This window comes from Sander lucioperca, chromosome 9 (genome assembly GCF_008315115.2).
Source record: "Sander lucioperca isolate FBNREF2018 chromosome 9, SLUC_FBN_1.2, whole genome shotgun sequence".
Taxonomy (NCBI): domain Eukaryota; kingdom Metazoa; phylum Chordata; class Actinopteri; order Perciformes; family Percidae; genus Sander; species Sander lucioperca.
In genome coordinates this window covers 23,347,424-23,367,308 of record NC_050181.1, presented here as the reverse complement: position 1 = coordinate 23,367,308, position 19,885 = coordinate 23,347,424, and the positions used below count along the sequence as shown (strand labels likewise).

The following is a 19,885-nucleotide window of genomic DNA, read 5'->3' as shown; positions in this document are numbered from 1 at the left end:
AGAGATGTCATTTGAGGAACCACCCTCAGCTCCTTAGGATAAATTTGGAAACTTCACAATGAATCAGGACTGTTTGAATGTGTCTCCCGAAGGGGAGGCATGTTTTGCAGTCCACTGCTGGCAGTGTTTTATTGATGTATTGTTATGTCATGTCACAAGACTGTTTTTATGTGACTCCATCAGGGAGAAACGTAGATCAGTCCACTGTCAGCTATATAAAGCTGATAAATACACTCCGTCAATCTCTCCAAATTACGCAAAAGTGGTGGGATTCAGCAACTCTTAAAGAATAAGTTTTTTTCTTTAAGAGAAGAAAAGCATGTGTTTCTGACCCATAAAAGTGAGGCATGTTTGAAGAATATTATTTGACTTAGAAACCATTATACTTGAATTCTTTGAATGAATTTCATGATTTGATGTCATGTTTGAGGCATATTGAACAAATATGCATGTTGATTTATTGTTGGCCTAATATCAGTTTTAGGCTGTGCTTTTTTATCTGTAATTTAAACTGTTGAGATGTATGTGGCTTGGAGGCAATGTCTTGAATATTTAGTAATAAACAATACAAATAAATCTCCAGCAGTTCATAACCACTGTCTTTAGCTTGTTTAAAAATGGAAACTTTTGTTTGACTTGACTTGTGACTTGCTTGATTGTCACAAAAAATGACTTGGACTTGCTTGTGACTTGCCCATGTGTGACTTACTCCCACCTCACAAATATATATGTTATAAATATTATATCACAAATATGCCTCAAAGGGCTTTACAATCTGTACAGCATACAACACCCTCTATCCTTAGACCCCCGATTCAGGTTTTAAGTTCTTTGTGTGTGTGTGTGTGTGTGTGTGTGTGTGTGTGTGTGTTTGCAGAAGATGTGAAGGATCTGAAGGAGAAGCTGGAAGAGACCAGCAAAACGATGGTGGAGCTGCAGTTGACACTGGCCGATGTCCAGTCAGCTGCAGCTTCTGTACAGGTACGCACTGGATTTCATGGAAACCCTGACAGCTCATATGAGGTCCACAGCAATTGTTAAAATAATAAAATATAAGCTCAACTACCAGAAAAGCGAGCGCCTAACGATAAACTCTCTGGCTAAGCAGCTCCCATGCTCGTTGTCGTCATTCAAGTGGGCTGAGGACGGATTTCGCTTTTTGGGGGGTTATATTGAATGTTCCGTAAAAAAATTCTTAACCCTGGTCGAAAAAGCCGTTAAGCAATTTTGACCGCTGGTCGGTCCTACCACTCTCCCTTGTAGGCCGGGTAAATTTGTTTTCAGCACATCCCGGATCTCATCTCTAAATCTTTTTTTGACAAGCTGGACAGAGCGCTATCTAAATTTCTGTGTAGACCTGTAGGATCCACAAGGCCATACTACAGTCCCCTAAGTCTGAGGGGGGTCTGGCACTCCCTAACTTCAGACGATATTATTGGGCAGCTAACCTGCAGAAACTTTTTTACTGGATGAGCTACGACTGTGCCTCACTGTTTGGGTACATTTGGAGCGGGCGAGCTCACGCCTTCCACTGCAGTCAGGGTTCGAATTACGTGGGAGCCAGAAGGAGCTGAGCTCCCATAGAAAGAGGATGAACTCCCATGAAAGCATTAAAATCATACATACATCATAAAATCATCAGCACCATTATTTAAATCACAAATAAAGCACTTTTCCCAAACACACGGAGCTCTGAAGCAGATCTGTGCGTCGCTTAGTGTCCACTCTCGCTGTAAAAACAGAGATGAGCAGCGCGCCTTCCGTCCGTAGTCTGTGCAGCTTCAGGTTTATAATGGACGCGCTCTGCTGTCGACATGCTGCGGCAGATGTGTCACGTTTGTGCTCCGTGTAATTCCGCCGTAGTTTTGCCTTTTCTGCCAACGGTCGGCCGTCTGGTCTGTCCTAATTTGCTTTGTAATGAAACGTTGTTTGTCGAGCAGGTGGAAATCGCCATATCTACCACCTCCAAGCAGGTCCCCAGGAAGTCATCATCAATCCGGCAAGTGGCTGTCCTACGCACGCCACGGGAGGAGCTGGCAATACTGACTCATTGTAGGGAATTCATTACGATATACTGTACATTAACGTAAAGAAAGCCAAATTGCTGAATGTATTTTTTTTAAAGAGAAAGAAATGTTCTTTCCATCATGTTATTTTAGACAGCAGGTTTCCCCATTCCGGTCAGGTCAGGCACAAGACGCAGGAAGACCTAAGTGGACAAGATTTTTTTGATAAAATAAATTCCAATCTCTTTGTTGGTTTTCTGCTCAGCAGTACACACACACACACACACACACACACACACACACACACACACACACACACACACACACACACAGTAGCTGAGACCTGCAAAAGATCACACTATTGTGTGTAATCTCTTTGTTGGGGAACATGCACGCAGGCACACACACACACACACACACACACACACACACACACACACACACACACACACACACACACACACACACCTGTTGCATAGTGGATCACACTACTGTACTTTTCAGCAGATGAACACGCACACACACGGACACACATATATATATATATATATATAAAGCTATATCCATCTTAGCTGTAAATGAGCTACATTTACATGTTATTCATGTATTAAGCTAGCTAAACAGTCACTGGTTGAAACGCAAATGTATGATACGTAGTGATTTTACAGTTGCCCATTAAAGGCTAAATCTATAGTACTGTATACATATTTCACATATCTGTTTAGAATATTATTTCCTGATATCAGATTATGACTATATTTTAAATTAAAGACTAGTCTTTTTTTAGTTCCATTACAAATATAGGCCTATGTTATTTCTTCTAATTTAAGTTATAAATAAGATTATAAGATGTTTTCAACTCAATCAAAATGACCTTTTTATTGGTTAATTGTCCATGTCTTTAGTTACACCACCATCCTTTGAGTAGACTGGACGCCCTAGTCTCGCATTGCCAGACCTTCCTCCACAGCGCTGCAGAGGAGGGTCTGGCTAGTCCACACAGCATTCCTGGATGGGAGAAAAACGTGCTCTGATTTATTGGCGGTTTCTTTAAACCACACGTGTCAAACTCAAGGCCTGCGGGCTAAATCCAGCCTCTTGCTAATTTTGATCCGGCCCCTATATACATTTAGGTTCATCATACATTTTGGCCCACCTAATTTTTGTCACTTTACACAACGTTTTTTTCGACATTTTTGATGCTTTTTCCAAACGTTTTTGCCATTTACTTCGACATATTTGTCAACCAAACTGTAAGTGAGAAGACTATATGAGACATGCAATAATACAGTCAAAGATATTTGACTTTTCCCATGACATAAAAGCAATAAACTCTATGTCTGGCCCTTGATATGATTCTCATTTTCTAGTGTGGCCCTTAGGGGAGTTTAGTTTGACACCCCTACTTTAAACCAATCACATCGTCTTGGGCAGCACTAAGCGCCTGACAGCCACGGTGCCTCTGCAAAATAGCCTCGGGAAGGAACTTGTTTTGGTGGAACATGTGTACGTTCAAAAGTTGTTTTAGTCGTGCAACAGAAAACTCAGATTGGACAAATAGTCTAGCTAGCTGTCTGGATTAACCCTGCAGAGATCTGAGGAGCAGTTAACCATAGTCCTCAATAATAGACCGGAGTTTAAAATTCTAACACAAAGAAAGCGGAAGGCAACGGACATCCGGACGGAATGAGGGACATCAGGAATTACCGGCAGCACCTGAGCAATCCCGGAAGTGGAACATCGTGGATATAGACTATGGAGGGCCCCCTAACATTAACTCTTTTATATACTGTTGTAGTAGTAGTTTAATATTTAACTATGCATCAACTTTTTAACTAATCATAGGTTGTCTTTGTAAAATAAAAGTAACTAGCAATTATAGCTGTCAGATAAATGTAATGCACAAGGGTGAAGCGGACACGGGGTACGTGGGGGGGACATGTCCCGCGCACTTTCCATGTCGGTGCCCTCTGTCCCCCACACTTACAACAATTCTGAGTTGATTTGAACGCATCATAAGTTGGCGAGTGTGCACATTACTTGTGTCAGTTGATTGATCATAGATATAGGCAATAATAAAACAATATATAAAAAAAATATATAAGGAGAAAAGCTCATTAAATGCAATCATTTAGATCAGTGTATATGATGGAATAGTGGCATTAGAATGTGCCAGAGGCCACCAAATTTGGGCTATTACGGGCAAAAAATTCTCAGAGGGGCATGCCCCCGGACCTACACTACTCCCAAATGTCGGCTTTTCCATCAATCATAAATGAAATGTAGTTCAACATGGTTCAACTTTGACCGCGGCACGCGCAAGAGCGGCCAGCCGCAAAATGGCCAGTTCTTTTGCGCGCATGCCATTGACAATAATGGGTTTCATAGCGCAGCACTGCCGTTTGCGCGTACAATGTGAATGGCCCTTGAGTCTGAGAGGAAGACAGACAGGAAACAGTTGAGCCCACACAAGTAAATACAACTTTAAAATTCATGTTCTGACTGTAGGTGAATTCAAGATACCTATGTTAACTGGTAGGGACTGGGAATATTAACCAGCATATGAGAGTGTGTGTGTGTTTTAACGGACCTGCAGCAGGCTTTCCTGTATGGCCTTCTGCTCCAGTGTAACAGCAGAGGTAGCTCTCTCCAGTGCCTCCTGTTGCTCTGCCTGGCTGGACTTCAGACTGTGCTGCACCTCATACATCTGGACAAGACAGCAGGGTCAAATAACTATAGACACTTGCTGCTAAATGTCTGTTTGCTGCTGAGCAGGGAGTGTACAGTGGGTCAGTTCTCGGGGCCTTTTCTCTAAAAAAACACTGCTGCCTGTTAGGCTGAAAACAACACAATGAAAGTGGTAGTCTCGCATTGCCAGACCTTCCTCCACAGCGCTGTGGAGGAGAGTCTGGCTAGTCCACACAGCACTCCGGGATCGGAGAAAAACGTGATCTGGTTTATTGGCATTTCTTCAAACCAAACACAATTGTCTTGGGCGGTGCTAAGCGTGCTGCAAAATAGCCTCGAGAAGGAATTGGTTTTGGTTCCTGTCCTGTAGGGCAGAGATCTCTCTGCGGTAGGCTGCTACAGTGTCCTGGAGCATCTCGTACCTGACATACACAGAAACACATAAAATAAATCTCCAACAACTGAAATATGAGCCAGGTGCAGCAGCAGTGCTGAGCCTCGCAAACCTCTTGCTGCTGAACTCTAGCTGAGAGGTCAGCTTGGCGTGGCTGGAGCGAAGATCCGTCAGCTGCTTCTGGAGCCTGTCGTTTGTCTCATTTGACATCTTGTCGTTCTCTGCCTTCTCCTTCTTATACAGAGTGAAGGCATCATTCAGCTGGGGATGCACAGACACAAACACATCCAGTCAGAACAGCTACATGAATTTCTAAATGTCTTTTTTTCCATCCTACTTCAGAAGATGGAGAAAGATGCAGATTTAAGTGTGAGTGTGTGCAGATGATTTTAAGTACCTGTTTTAAAGCAGCTTTAGCCTGAGCAGTCTGGGCTGACTCAGCAGCAGCAGCTCTCTGAGTAGTAGAGCGAGTAGCTGGGACTGAAGGCCTAACGTGCCGGGTGGGATGAAGAATCCGAACCTGCAGACACACATCAAACCTTCTATAAACACGATTGCACTGATGGTTCAAGAGAAAATCCCCATAAAGGGCCAATGTTTATTTGTTATTTTCATGTCACCTTGAGTAGGCAGGCTGAAGCCGGTGCTCTGTGTCAGCAGGACCTTGTACATGTCTCTCTGTCTGGCGTTGGAGTCAGCCAGCTGTTTCTGCTGGTTCCTCTGCTCTTTCAGCTGCTCAACCTCCTTCTCAAGCTTGTCCACACTAGCCTCCAACTCTGACACACTGAAGGGAACCAGAGAGACAGATCTAACTTTTAAAATACGTTTCAAATAGCTTCACTGCGTCATCCATTAATGACATGCATTATCTCCTTATTTTTCATTTTTGACAGTAACAATACACAGATGTTCTTTTTATTAATAACAATTTGCCATTTTGTTATAGATTTTTTCCCCCTTTTGTTTTTCTCACCCTCATACATATATTATCCTCTCAACATATCCAAACAAATAATAGCAGAGGTATTAGCACTTACAGCAATAATTATAGTAAAATAACTTTAATTATATTATTATTATCAGTAGAAGAATATAGTAGAAGGCGTAATACCAACAGAACTTAATAGTAGTTAATAGTTCTCCACGATCTGTAAATGAACGATGGGGAAATATGTTTAACTGGGTAATGGACTTTTTAAATAATAGAAGTATTCAGGTGAAAATAGGGACAGAAACATCTAGAAGGTGTTTGGTAGAAAATGGGACACCTCAAGGTAGTGTTATTAGTCCATTACTGTTCAACATAATGATTAATGATGTTTTTTGTAATGTTCAGCCAGGAATTGGAAGGTCGTTATTTGCAGATGATGGTAGCCTATGGAAAAGGGGGAAGAATGTTAAGTAAGGAAAACGTGAAGAAGGTACAGGAAGCTTTAATCCTAGTGGAGGATTGGGGAAGGAAATGGGGGTTTAGATTCTCTATTGAGAAGACTAAGGCTATGTTTTTTACGAGGAAGAAAATAGATGAAAGTATAAAACTAGAGTTGTATGGTAGGACTTTGGAAAGGGTTAAAAGTTTTAAAATAAGCATAAGCTATAAAACGCCCACTAAATCAAATATATGGCTTTAGAATTATCTTTCATTATTTTTTATGGATGGTGAGGAGTTGGTGTGGTGGTGTCCCAAGGACATCTGGACGACTGCTCTGGACTACCTATAACTCATCTCAAGTGTCTCCTAACAGCAGCCATATAAACTCAGTAGAAACCGTGTCCCCAGTGTTGGCTGGTCGTTAACTGGCGTGAGACAGAGCGTCAGCAGCACTCATCCTGCTCCCCCGTCTGTGACCTCACATCATTACCTCATTTAACCCATAAAACCAGCTGCTCATAAAGCTGACAGGGATCACACACTGCTGATGCTCTCTGTTCTCTGTAAATGTCTACATTTAAAGCAAATTATTTCAGCAGGGAATACAAAGTAAGTCCAGTGTTTCCTTTAGGATTTTAGCAGTGGGGGCAGGTCTGTCCAAACAACAATGTCAACAATGTCCGAACAATTAATGTTTAATGTTTCCAGATGTACCCCTGACCTTTCAAGGCGCCGGAAGCAATGATGACGTATACTAGGGTTGGGAATCACAGGATACCTCACAATATGAGACACGATACATGGTTTACAATACCGATAATATCACGACACAGAAATTCTGCAATAATATTCCTAGAGGTTAAGTAAGTGCAAGTTTTTTTTCTCGTAATTCACTGCAAGTCCAAACTGTTAGAAAAGTGTTTCAGTCTATACATTTAAATTACAGAACTATAGAGCAACTATGACAACTATGACTTTGGACTTAAATGTGGCTGGGGCATCTGTTATTTTCCTCAAACTGCTGTCTGCCATCCCGTTGAAAACCTCTTCCTCTTTGACTAGTTAACTTACTGTATGTTCAAGTTTCCCTCATTCATGTGTTGGGCGTCACCTCGAGGAGCCATGAAGTAGCAACGCTGGGAGCAGGGAAATCTATTTAAAGCGCCTTAGTTTATTAATTAAAATATCGATATTTGGCGTTGGCGTACTTATTCTTGTAGCACACGAAGGACAACGATATATTGACATATTTATGTTTTGTCCCACCCCTAACGTAAACCTGCGCTGCGCTTTGCCTCTCTGCCTGCAATATGCTCTGTGCCACACCTTGCCGTTTTACCTCTGATCATGTGTAGGCTGGATGCACAGAATCTATATCTGTGTGGTGCTGCAAAGGGTTTTTCCTGAACTCTCCGTCCCACTGGGAGTTCAGTGGCATGACATCACTGGCAGTCATGGCAGTTCTTACCTAAGCTGCCTTTAGCTGCCCTTCTGTCTGACTTCACTGCCAGAAATGGACCATACACATACTGCTGCTTAAATGATGACAGCACATAAAAGCTTTAGTCCACTGAAGTTAGCATCTAGTTTAATATCCTAAGTGCCCTGGCTCGTCTCACAAACTCCCAGAGGTGCCATACCCAGAGATTCAGTCAATATAGGCTGCCGCTGATGGACGTCTCTGCTCTCCCTCAATGTCCAAAATCCAGGGCTTCTTCTATCAATAACGATTTTAAAGTATAAATCGCTGGTTTCTTTTTATTTAGATATTTAAGGATAAAAGCGCTTGCAGGTGCAGCATGTTTTTGTAGCAGTCTGAAACAGGGCAGTTAGGAAGAGATCAAAGTATTTTTTTGTCAAACAGCTTATTATTTTACAAACTACTATTATTTCTATTCTTTTTTTGTAATCACATTGTGACTAATCTGTATCAAATTAACTAATACTTACTGAATTAATACTGCAAACACATATCATTAATATCAATTCAATTTTAACTCACACACAGTAACATCTATGTCCTCTTCTGCTTGTGTATTGTATACTTGTATCTATATATTGTTACTTGTAATGTTCCGTTTCTGTTACCTGCCTAGGGACTACGTAGCTATGTAAATTAGCATTCTTGCTAACTCTGGCATGTTTACATACATTTACATCTTGTATTTTATATTGATGTTCATTAACGTGGTGTGTCCCTGTGGGGGGTTTATCAGATTCTACCACTTGCACAACTGCCAGTTACTGGGGTTTACAAGCAATTCTCTATTTTTCTATAAACTGTACAAGTAGCCTTAAAGCTGCTATCCTTAATGCTTTGCCTTATTTATTAATCGTTCATTTCTATGTGGTGTCTAAAAACACACAGGCGGCACCGCCCAGCAGGAAAGGCGCGGGGCGTCCCGTTGCTGTGGCAACTTAGTAGGGAAGGCACAACAACGCTTCAATAATGTCTACCTCTGTGGCAAAAGAAGAAAGAAAGAAGAGACGTACTCTGGTTCTAAGGCCGTAAGTTGACATTTCTTAACTCATTTTGTCAACATAAGGTTCTATGCAATGGAAACAATGTTCACTGCTCCAGTAAATAGGACTGACCTAAGATAACGTTACGTCCTGAGACGGGTATGGCAGCTGCAGCCCTGGAGCTTCCCGTATCATGCCTACCGTGAGGGCATGAGACAGGAGGGCTCCAGGCTGCAGCCATACAGTCTTGGCTCAGCTAACGTTACGAGCTACACGTTAACCAGCTAACGTTGTTATGCTAGCAAGATTCCAAGTGAATAACATTGTGTTTGGTTAACAAACAGCAAATCTAATTTGAATGTATGTTTAACAGCAAGATAAGCTAGCTATACAGCCATCGATATCAAGACTTTCACGAATAAATTATACGCCATGTGTAACATTACTGTTGGACGCGAGCTGAACAGCGAAGTGAGATAGTCGAAAAGTCAGTTCAGAGAGGGTCAGTGTGATGTTACCTTACTTCTTGCAGTTTGTTTGGTCAGGGCACGAGGCAGTGAGGACCTGCGTGAAGCTGCCCCCCCATGTCATCCAAAAATTATTAAAAACACTGCTATTCGTTTGTGCTACGTCTGTGCCGGTTTGTGCCGTAAACATTGTCGTTTGTGCCGTTAAGGGTTTTAAGTAATTCGACTTTACATTTTCTGGCCAGTGACATCACCCAGCCCCCCATTAATGTCCAAATATCCCCAAAATGTTCTCAATCGTTTGTGCTACGTTTGTGTTGATTTGTTCCATTAAAAAAACATTTGTGCTACTTCAGTTTTTACGTTATCAGGCTTATTTGTTACTCGGCTACTATTTGCGTTGCAAAGGCTTCTGACACCAGCCATCACTCCCATGAACGGGACATTCTAAAACGCTTAACGTGAAAACGCTTAAAAATTAGCACCATGATCTACCAGCCAAATGCTGGTAAAATATGCAAGTGGCAGGTAGATTTGCTTCACTCACCAACCAAAAAACAATGGTAGCCTAATCTGTTGAGTGGCTGGTAAAATTTTTGGCATTTTGGCCGGTGGACAAAAACTTTAATTATGGACCCTGCTCGTAAGAATGACCCTGAATAGTCGACGATTCGATCTAAGGAGCTTGATTCGATCCAACTGCCGATCTCACAGCTGAATATGTTGCAGTGTCTGAAAATGTGGTTATGAAACAAAGGATCATTTCATTTGGGCTATAGGCTATGGGGGTGCTGAATGTGTGATTTTAGATAAACTTGCTTGGTTTTCCCCAATACATGATATATAGCATATTTCTGTATAAATGTCAGCCTATAAATAATACTGTTAATACTGTAATACTGTTAACAACAATTAGAAGTGCCTCAGTACTGGTGAGTACAGGCCTATTTCAGGCCCTGCATAATGCAAATACTGTAATAAACAAACTGGAGCCCTGCTAACTGTTTTATTTTGCTGTTTCCTAGCTCTTCTCGAACAATAAATATTTCGGTGTCAGGCATACATGGAGTCAACCAAAGTACAAGAGACACAAACAGCGTCGTCGGTTCCCCGAGCAGGAAAAGTTTCAGCCTGGGCGGTAGCAGCAAAGTTCTGGAGAAGAGCGCCATTCAAACTCAGAGACAAGCTGTTCGGGTAACTTACACTAACAGGCTACAAGTATTACCTCAGTGCCCCATTCCTTCTATATTTGTAGTAGAAGTAAGCTAATATAGCAGTCATATTTGAGATACGTGGCTAATTGTTCTCCTGTTTGCAGGTGTTTGATGATGAAGGCAATGACGTCACTCCTCAGCCGCTGCACCATGCAGATCCAGCAGCTGCGCAGGCCAAAGCCAGCAGGTTGTTTCTGGATGAAATCTCCGCTGGATCCGCATCAGATCAGATAACAGCCACCGGGAGCTTTGCTATGCCTTTCTCCAGGTACCATTCATTGTTATACACCATATAGTCTATATCGACGACGTTTCATTTCCGGGATTGTTGAGGTGCCGCCAGAAATTCCGCCAGATGTCCCTTATTTCGGCCGGATGTCCGTTACCTTCCTCTTTCTTTGTGTTGGCATTCTAAACTCCGGTGGATTTCTGAGGACTATGGTTAACTGCTCCTCAGATCTCTGCAGGGTAAATCCAGACAGCTAGCTAGACTATCTGTCCAATCTGAGTTTTTTGTTGCACGACTAAAACAACTTTTGAATGTACACATGTTCCACCAAAACAAGTTCCTTCTCGAGGCTATTGTGCAAAGGCACCGTTACTCCATCCGCCGCTTAGCACCGCCTAAGATGATTGTGATTGGTTTAAAGAAATGGCAATAAACCAGAGCACGTTTTTCTTCCATCCCGGAATGCTGTGTGGAGTAGTCAGACCCTCCTCTACGGCGCTGTGGAGGAAGGTCTGGCAATGCGAGACTATGCGAGACTATACACCAGCTGATCTGACGGTCAAACAGCTGGAGCTGATCCGAGGTGACATGACGGTGTGTGGGATCCTTGGGTTTAGGAAAACTGAGGAAAACCAACAGCAAGTTTGTTAGACATATGCTTGTTTACCACAGGTGGCTTTATTAAATATATAAATCAACAATGAATCAAATGAAATTGCCTTATCATATTCCCGTGTATAAGTTCTTGATTAGAGAGATGATGGGCAGGAAAATAATCATTTTATCTTTAGTGTTGACATCCTATTTTGTGCCTTTGTTGCCACACATTTTCACCTTGTAAAAATGTACTCTGACATTGTTTTCCAGGTCAATATTAGGAAGCAGCAGAATATCCAGCCAGTCTACCATAGAGTCGATGAATGAGGAGATTGAGGATACATTTTCCAAACGGGACATGCCCGTCAACTTCCCAGGTTCATCACATTCATTCTAAAATACATATATAATATAGCAGATATTTGTGACATATCTGTGGTATTTGGTACAAGTTTCCGTTTCATATCTTTTGTTCGCTGCCAGATGTGCAGGGGAAAAGAGACACTGTGAAAGAACAGGTGACAGAAGACATGTTGAAAGAGGTCATAGATCTCTACATCTCTGAGACAGACAGCATTTCACTGCTGGACATACCCAGCACCTTTGTGTCAGTAGACGCCGATGACGCAGAACCTATCATGTGAGTGAAGTACTCTACTTTTTTTCCCCAACTAATTATGTGCCGAATACACATGGGAAAGACACACCACTCTTTTTAAACTGCAAAAAAAAGACAGAGATGTCTTTTTCTTAGGAACTGGGACACGCATATTAATGCAGTATGTGACTGTGGAAAAAAAAGTGAATTTTATCTGTTGGGAAGAATTGGGAAAGATCTCCACTTTTAAACAAAATTGAAATGTTGAGCATATCAAGCACTTCATTTCTGGTGATTTTTTTCTGCAACGTGTGCCTTTTCTGCATCAAGTTATGGTGCAAATGTCTTTATTATGTAAAGCTAATTATTATTAGATCTTTGCGGGGGGTTGCAATGGCCAGTTTTGATTATTGGGAGGGTTGTAACCACCCCCCCCCCCCGTAAATTAAACCTATGTCTGTTGGTCATTAATCTAAAGATGTACATTATTTTCTTCTTTGGTTTTAACCAGCTGGTGTCATCTTCCCCATGTTGTTTTGTTACAGGGAGAGAAACAATCAGTATGCTGAGGCTTGCAGGAGCAGAATGGACAACGATAAGTATGTGGATCAATCAGTGCAGACGTTGAATGGAGCAACTAAAAACAAACAGGTCCAGAGCGACAGCATTGTCATGGTGGACAAAGGTTAGACTCATTATTTGCATTGCATTCATTCATATTTCTTATGGTCACGTTGGGGGTTAGCGGAACAAGCCGACAACACAACACTCACAAATGTTCCCATTGTTAGGTTGGTATAGCGTACAAGAAGCCAACGACAATAACCTATTTAAACAATATTTACTCTCCTTTTAGCTCTGTTTTGTGCAGTGGTGGAATGTATTAATTTACTCAAGTACTGTATTTAAGTACAAATTTGAGGTACTTGTACTGAGTCTTTTCTTTTAATGCCACTTTCTACTTCTACTCCGCTACATTTCAGAGAGAAATATTGTACTTTATTAACCAGACTGCTTTAGTTACTAGTTACTTTACAAATTAAGATTGCAAACAAAACACATGTAGTGTATAAAATACAATGTTTTATAATAAATTAAACTACCCAACAATATACATGCCTGCAAGTAAAGCTAAAATGATTAGCTTATCAAACACGTAGTTGATTGACTAAACGAAGACAATTAAAACGATGACTTAAAATCGTTAAGGGGATACACATTCCTGCTGCCGGTTTCACGCTATTCCATTCACGGACATTTGTTAGCAGTAACACGCAAAAAATTAGGGCTTGGTGATATGACATATATATTTTCAATAATGTTGAAATATACTTCCGTAGATCCAGACTACAATGAATAAGACTGAATGTAACAAGGAATGTGGTAGTGAATATAACTTCCATGCCCACAGCCACGACTGTTACCAGCTGGGATGTGTATGACAGTTTGATCAGCCCTGAGCAGGATGAAAAGCTGTGCAGCCCTGAACTGGGGAGGGCTCAGTGTCCCGAGGCTGCTGTGGACAGTGGCAGAGGTGCAGAGAGGAGCGTGTCAGTGGGCAGCACAGACAGTACAGGTAACAATGCTTCAGGCTGGGTTTTATCTCCTGTAATGTCCCTCCTTGCGTGTATAATTTTGTTGTGTTTCTCTTCAGCCAGTGCTGCCAGCTCATTGAAAGAAGTGGAGGCGCTTGGGAACAGTTTAAACGCTGAGTCAGACTTGCAGCTGATCATGCTGTCAGAGAAATTCCAACACTGCTTACTAGTGATGGAGAGGAGCATTCTGGGAAACATTTTCCAACCCCAGCTGGCTGCTTACAGACAGCTGCCCGTAATAGAAGGTAAAGTCAGCTCATTATCACATGGGTGGCATTTTGTTTTCACTTCAGAAGCGCTGATACACTACTAGTGCTAATGCAGATGAATCAGGATGCTTTCTGGACACATGCAGGGGCGTAGCACAACATTCTGGGCCCTGTAGAAAGGCATTTTCTATGAGCCCCTCCCCGCATCCACAGCTATTCATTCTAGCATATTTTTGGGCCCTCCTCACATGAGGGCCCTGGGTACTCAGTCCCCTTTTTCCCCCCAGTCCGACGCCCCTGGACACATGTATTTCCTCCAAACTATTGGTCAGGTCATATAAAGTGTTAATGGATACTCAGGGTTCAAGGTTAAGGTTTTTTTTTTTTACTTGCAAGTGAAATACAATTCTACTTGCCCAAAGTCAGTTTTTACTGGGCCCCTATACAAATTAATTTTTATTTGTGGTTTAAAATGACAACAAAGACTCAAGTAAATTGGGCCTCAATTAACAATGTTCATACTGAAAGTGGAGGCAATTATTTAAAAAAAACTAAACTATCAAATGTAATTGCAATGATTAACTTACTGGAGAGACAGTGGTTCCTGTCTGTAATTTGTTTGACCGCATGCATTTTTAGGGACCCTTATTTCTACTATGTCATAGAGTTTGAACATTTCTTATTTGCTTTAGCTCGTACGCAGCCATCATCTTCTTATCGTTCTAACAAGACAGCCGCCAGTCACACGTCGCGTGTCACTAGCACCAACTCAATTCTTGACCAACAGCACATTCAAATCAAATCATTCAACAAGCATTCTCTGTTGAGGGCAAGAGAACGATAACATCATTTATGATTGAAAAACTTTGATAAAAAATGACTGAAACCTTTTTTTTAATCCCTTGTCTGTTCATGTTATATTTACTAGAGATGTTCCGATACCAATACCAGTATCGGAAAAGCCTCCGATACTGCCTAAAATGGTAGTATCGGTATTGGAAAGTACTGCACCGGATCTGATACCACCTAATTTAGCCCCGAAGAAAATCTACTGTAGTTTATTGTTAAACTGGATAATAAAAGAAAGTTTGGTGGTATTCAGTGTTTTTGTTTGTTCATGTTTCACAAAAAGTATAACCTGAGCCAGACCGACAACAAAGATGGAAATCATATCACATCCATACAGGGATAGCAGTATACAGCAGTTAAAACATAATAAAATATATGACACACTGGTATCAGATCGGTACTCGGTATCGGCTGATATGTAAGTTCAGGTATCACAATCGGTATCGGGAAGCAAAAAATGGTATCGGACCATCTCTAATATTTACATGCCCTGGGCCATTGGGCAACCCTTATTGTTGAACCCTGATACTAATGGATAAAAATGTAACCATTTGAATGAAAAGGTGGGTATAAATGTCATTGTGTCAGACCCAGAGAGTCCGGTGAAGCCTGGGATGGGGGAGCAGAGGGAGGAGGATGCAGAGAGCCCTAGATCTCCGGCCGTGGTGCGTCTCTGGGCTTTCAGCTGTGAGCTCAGCCGAGGGAGCAGCGTCAGCAGCATGGCCTGGAACAAGAAGAACCCGGTAACACAGACACACCTGCTGCGGTCGGCAAAAAAAAAAAAAGCTTGTATGGAGCTCAACAGTGAAAATCCCATTCACAGTTGATCACAATTTTATTGAAATCGCAATATGGACCACTAGTGCAATATCTAATGCGTCAAACCATTCTGAATGAAGTATTGTGGTGCTGCAGAGACGTCCCGGCCTACAAATCGTATACTACAGACTATAATATATAATATAATATGCAAAAATCACACTATAGAGTATACAACTTTTTTTAATTTTAATATTTTTCAATGAAAATTAGAATAATGATACAAAAATGATCATTCCCTTCAATGTCGTGTATCATATCACAATCGCAATATCAGTCAGAATAATTGCAATTAGATATTTTTCTCATATTGTGCAGCCCTTATTCATATTCTGCATGAGGATTTTGATTATTAGCCATAATGTAATGTAGACCTGTCCTGTATGAAATCAACCTTGTTTTATTTGTGATGTCATGGAGAAGTACTACACTACCCAATATCCTAAGCAAAACAGGGACGTCTCTGATTGGTGGAAGTGGAACTCACTGTTACCATGGAAATGTTTACTGCGAACAGCTAGCGAGCTGCTACCACTGAAGACTATGATAGTTTCTGTACACAGTCTTGTACCTTTGCCTTTTTTTCCCCGTTTTCAAAATGGTCTTTTGTGCCGAATCAAATGTTTTATGGTCACGATTCATCTCGTAGCTGGTTGGCTTGGAAACTTATTTCCAGAACCAGAGCCGTTCAAAAAGTCTGCGTCACTGTTGAGTTCTATTGTAGGATGTCCATTTAATGGTGTTCACTACTTATATTAGCAACATGGGGAAATTGAAATGAAGTGTTATAGATCCCATGGCATGAATATTTCACTTTATGAGGTTTTTCAACGTTAATATGCGTTCCCCCAGCCTGCCTATGGTCCCCCAGTGGCTAGAAATGGTGATAGGTGTAAACCGAGCCCTGGGTATCCTGCTCTGCCTTTGAGAAAATGAAAGCTCAGATGGGCCAATCTGGAATCTTCCCTTTATGACGTCATAAGGAGGAAGGTTACCTCCTCTTTCTCTGCTTTGCTCGCCCAGAGAATTTGGCCTGCCCATGAGAGAGAGAGAGACATCATGGCTCTCAAACGAGCAAAGTGGCAGTTGGTCAAGGCCACACCCCCACCCTCCACCTTGCCCCCCCCCTCTCCTCCTCAATAGCATTTAAAGCTACAGACACAGAAATGGCACATCCTAAGTAAAGCTCATTCAAAAGAGACTTCAGATACAGTATTAGGGGACCACTAAGGTCTATATAAAAGAGACTTCAGATACAGTATTAGGGGACCACTAAGGTCTATATAAAAGAGACTTCAGATACAGTATTAGGGGACCACTAAGGTCTATATAAAAGAGACTTCAGATACAGTATTAGGGGACCACTAAGGTCTATATAAAAGAGACTTTAGATACAGTATTAGGGGACCACTAAGGTCTATATAAAAGAGACTTCAGATACAGTATTAGGGGACCACTAAGGTCTATATAAAAGAGACTTCAGATACAGTATTAGGGGACCACTAAGGTCTATATAAAAGAGACTTCAGATACAGTATTAGGGGACCACTAAGGTCTATATAAAAGAGACTTCAGATACAGTATTAGGGGACCACTAAGGTCTATATAAAAGAGACTTCAGATACAGTATTAGGGGACCACTAAGGTCTATATAAAAGAGACTTCAGATACAGTATTAGGGGACCACTAAGGCCTATATAAAAACATCCAAAGAGCACCATGTCATAGGACCTTTAATCATGTTTGCAATATGTCATTGCAGATGGCAACATTTTTGTTAGTCTGTATTCTTTAAAAGGGGTAGTTCACCTAAATCACAAAAACACATTTTTTCCCCAGTAGTGGATGCTAAAAGCTGTTACCTTTTTTAAAGAAATATGTCAATTTAAGAATTGTTTCTTTACATCGTCTTACAATAACCCGTACAGTTGCATCCATGCTCGTCACCAATATTTCTATTGTTTTTTAATCATGAGTGTAGTAGCCAGGTAGCTAGCTAGAAATGTAGGAAGATGACGTACCCATTCTTAAGCCTGCTTACAAAGCTCTGATCGGTCAATTGTTTCTTCAACCGGGGGAAACAGCACCAGAAACAATGTTCTGGTTATGCTGGATAATCCCCAGAAAATGATGTCAGTAGTTTTCACTGGAACTACTTTCTACCAAAAACATTGTATCTATTAAAAATGTTTCGCAGTTGACAGAAACTGTTCACTTATACAGATTTGCTTGTGCTCTCTGCTAGGACCTTCTGGCTGTGGGCTATGGTGAGTTTGGCTCCAGTAACCAGAAACCAGGCCTGGTGTGCTGCTGGTCTCTCAAAAATCCCACGGTAGGACTTATGTATGTTTTAACCTTCATTTACCTCCAATCACCCGTTTCAAATGGTATCACTCCATCCACTGTGCATTACAGAGCCTCATACAGTAGGTATGGGTTAGAAGGGGCCTGCCGCACATACTAGTAGGTCCAGAAGGCTGTTATCATCAATTCATATGGTTCATATAGAATTTTAAACTCCGGTGGATTTCTGAGGACTATGGTTAACTGCTCCTCAGATCTCTGCAGGGTAAATCCAGACAGCTAGCTAGACTATCTGTCCAATCTGAGTTTTCTGTTTCACGACTAAAACAACTTTTGAATGTACACATGTTCCACCAAACCAAGTTCCTTCCCGAGGCTATTTTGCCACCGTGGCTCCGTGCGGAGCTTAGGGCTGCCCAAGACGATTGTGATTGGTTTAAAGAAATGCCAATAAACAAGAGCACGTTTCTCTCCCATCCCGGAATGCTGTGTGGACTAGCCAGACCCTCCTCCGCAGCGCTGTGGAGGAAGGTCTGGCAAAGCAAGACTATACTACCGTTGACATTTGGTTCCACACAGGACAGGAACACCGGTCTCTCGGGTGAAAGTCGTGTGTGTGTGTTCGTTTGACTCATCCACCAGCCCAACCTGCCTCCAGTCCTTACGCAGAGTTTCGCTCGCTCTTACTGTGTCATCTTCCAGCACCGCAGTAAGCGTAGAATATTGACACAGATGGGTGATCAGTTTACCAATGGATGATAACGGCTGACTGAGCCAACTAGGAGGTAGAGTAGGGCCCTAATGCCTCATATCTTTGATAGTGATAGAAACCGATAAAGCCCAATCGGCTAATAACATTAGCGGTACGCAGAATGTCGACTGAGGATTTAGTTCCTGTGTGTGGAGTGCCAGCTGTCCATTCCAGATGTTGTCACGTGTCACCTCTGCAGTGGCCGGAGCGTGTCATCCGCTGTGACAGCGCTGTGACTTCCCTGGATTTCTCATCCAATAACCCCAGTCAGCTGGCTGTGGGCATGCAAGATGGCAGCATCGCTATCTACAACGTGAAGAGTCGAGACAACAAGGCCTGTTTCATCAGCAGCAGGTGAGGATTGTGTGTGGACAGTGCAGCTCTTACATCAAACTAATGGTTACTGGTGCTACTACTCACGTTAATGCTCTTTACTTGTGTGTGTGTGTGTGTGTGTGTGTGTGTGTGTGTGTGTGTGTGTGTGTGTGTGTGTGTGTGCCCAGTGGATGTCCCAACAGGCACTTGGATCCAGTGTGGCAGCTTAGGTGGACCCAACAGGAGTTGAGTCTGACAGGAGAAGAGAAGGTGGAATCTCTGTTTTCTGTGGCTGCAGATGGCAGGATCAGCAAGTGGTTTGTCAGCAACAATGGCCTCGACTGCATAGGTACTGTACTCAGCACCAGGCGATGCTTTTACCATTGTCAATTCAGCTTAAAGTGCACAGTGATGGACTCTAAGAGTATACATTCATCCAGAAGTAACCAGAATTGGAATGTAACTCATTCACAAAGAGAAACACCTTTCTAACATTTCATTTAGAAGTCATCGGACACTTTTTAGATTCTTGAACTCAAACATGCTCGGAACATTTTAAAGGACAGGGAAACAACAATGTAGTCAATAACAATTCTGTCAATACACCTGATTTGTTACGTTAAAAAAAAAAAAAGTACTATTGTTGTCATGTTGGCACTGCAAAGGCAAGAACCAGACAGAGGGACTTAACAAGACTAAATCACAGCTACACATTTATTATTTAAAAAATTAGAATGTGCTAATATTTAAGCTTTTTGAGAGTTACTTCTTTGTTATGTGCTCTATCTTTTCAAAATGATGTCAAATTTTCTTTTCTTTTTATGAAAAAGTCTGTCTGTCTGTCTGTCTGTCTGTCTGTCTGTCTGTAGACTTGATGAAGCTGAAGAAGAGTCACAACACAAAGAAGAAGGCTGGAGGGACCACCACAGGGAAGAAGACAGAAAGTGTTCTGTCAGCGCTGACTCCTGGTCTGTGCTTTGACTTCCATCCAACAGTAAGTTGGTGGCTTAAAAGC

General features: G+C 41.8%; 2 protein-coding genes across 3 annotated transcripts in view; one reads left to right on the top strand and one right to left on the bottom strand.

Annotated features, from left to right (window-relative positions):
• Positions 1-2,404: 2,404 nt before the first annotated feature.
• asph (aspartate beta-hydroxylase) overlaps positions 2,405-19,885 on the bottom strand; it is a 57,437-nt gene continuing 39,956 nt past the window's right edge. The window contains exon 13 of the transcript XR_004898394.1: positions 2,405-2,474. The gene's annotated coding sequence lies outside the window, so the exon portion shown is untranslated. The remainder of the gene's footprint in view (positions 2,475-19,885) is intronic.
• The window catches only part of dnai4 (dynein axonemal intermediate chain 4), a 15,319-nt gene continuing 3,906 nt past the window's right edge, over positions 8,473-19,885 (top strand). The window contains exons 1-13 of one of the 2 annotated variants that reach the window (XM_036005566.1): positions 8,473-8,968; positions 10,416-10,584; positions 10,709-10,873; positions 11,708-11,807; positions 11,914-12,070; positions 12,574-12,713; positions 13,440-13,604; positions 13,683-13,868; positions 15,270-15,424; positions 17,746-17,832; positions 18,755-18,909; positions 19,059-19,219; positions 19,740-19,864. In XM_036005566.1, coding sequence (XP_035861459.1) covers positions 8,910-8,968; positions 10,416-10,584; positions 10,709-10,873; positions 11,708-11,807; positions 11,914-12,070; positions 12,574-12,713; positions 13,440-13,604; positions 13,683-13,868; positions 15,270-15,424; positions 17,746-17,832; positions 18,755-18,909; positions 19,059-19,219; positions 19,740-19,864 — 1,824 coding nt within the window. In that variant the 5' untranslated portion in view covers positions 8,473-8,909. Of the gene's footprint in view, positions 8,969-10,415; positions 10,585-10,708; positions 10,874-11,700; positions 11,808-11,913; positions 12,071-12,573; positions 12,714-13,439; positions 13,605-13,682; positions 13,869-15,269; positions 15,425-17,745; positions 17,833-18,754; positions 18,910-19,058; positions 19,220-19,739; positions 19,865-19,885 lie in introns of both variants that reach the window. The other variant, XM_031290930.2, reaches the window with a different exon arrangement.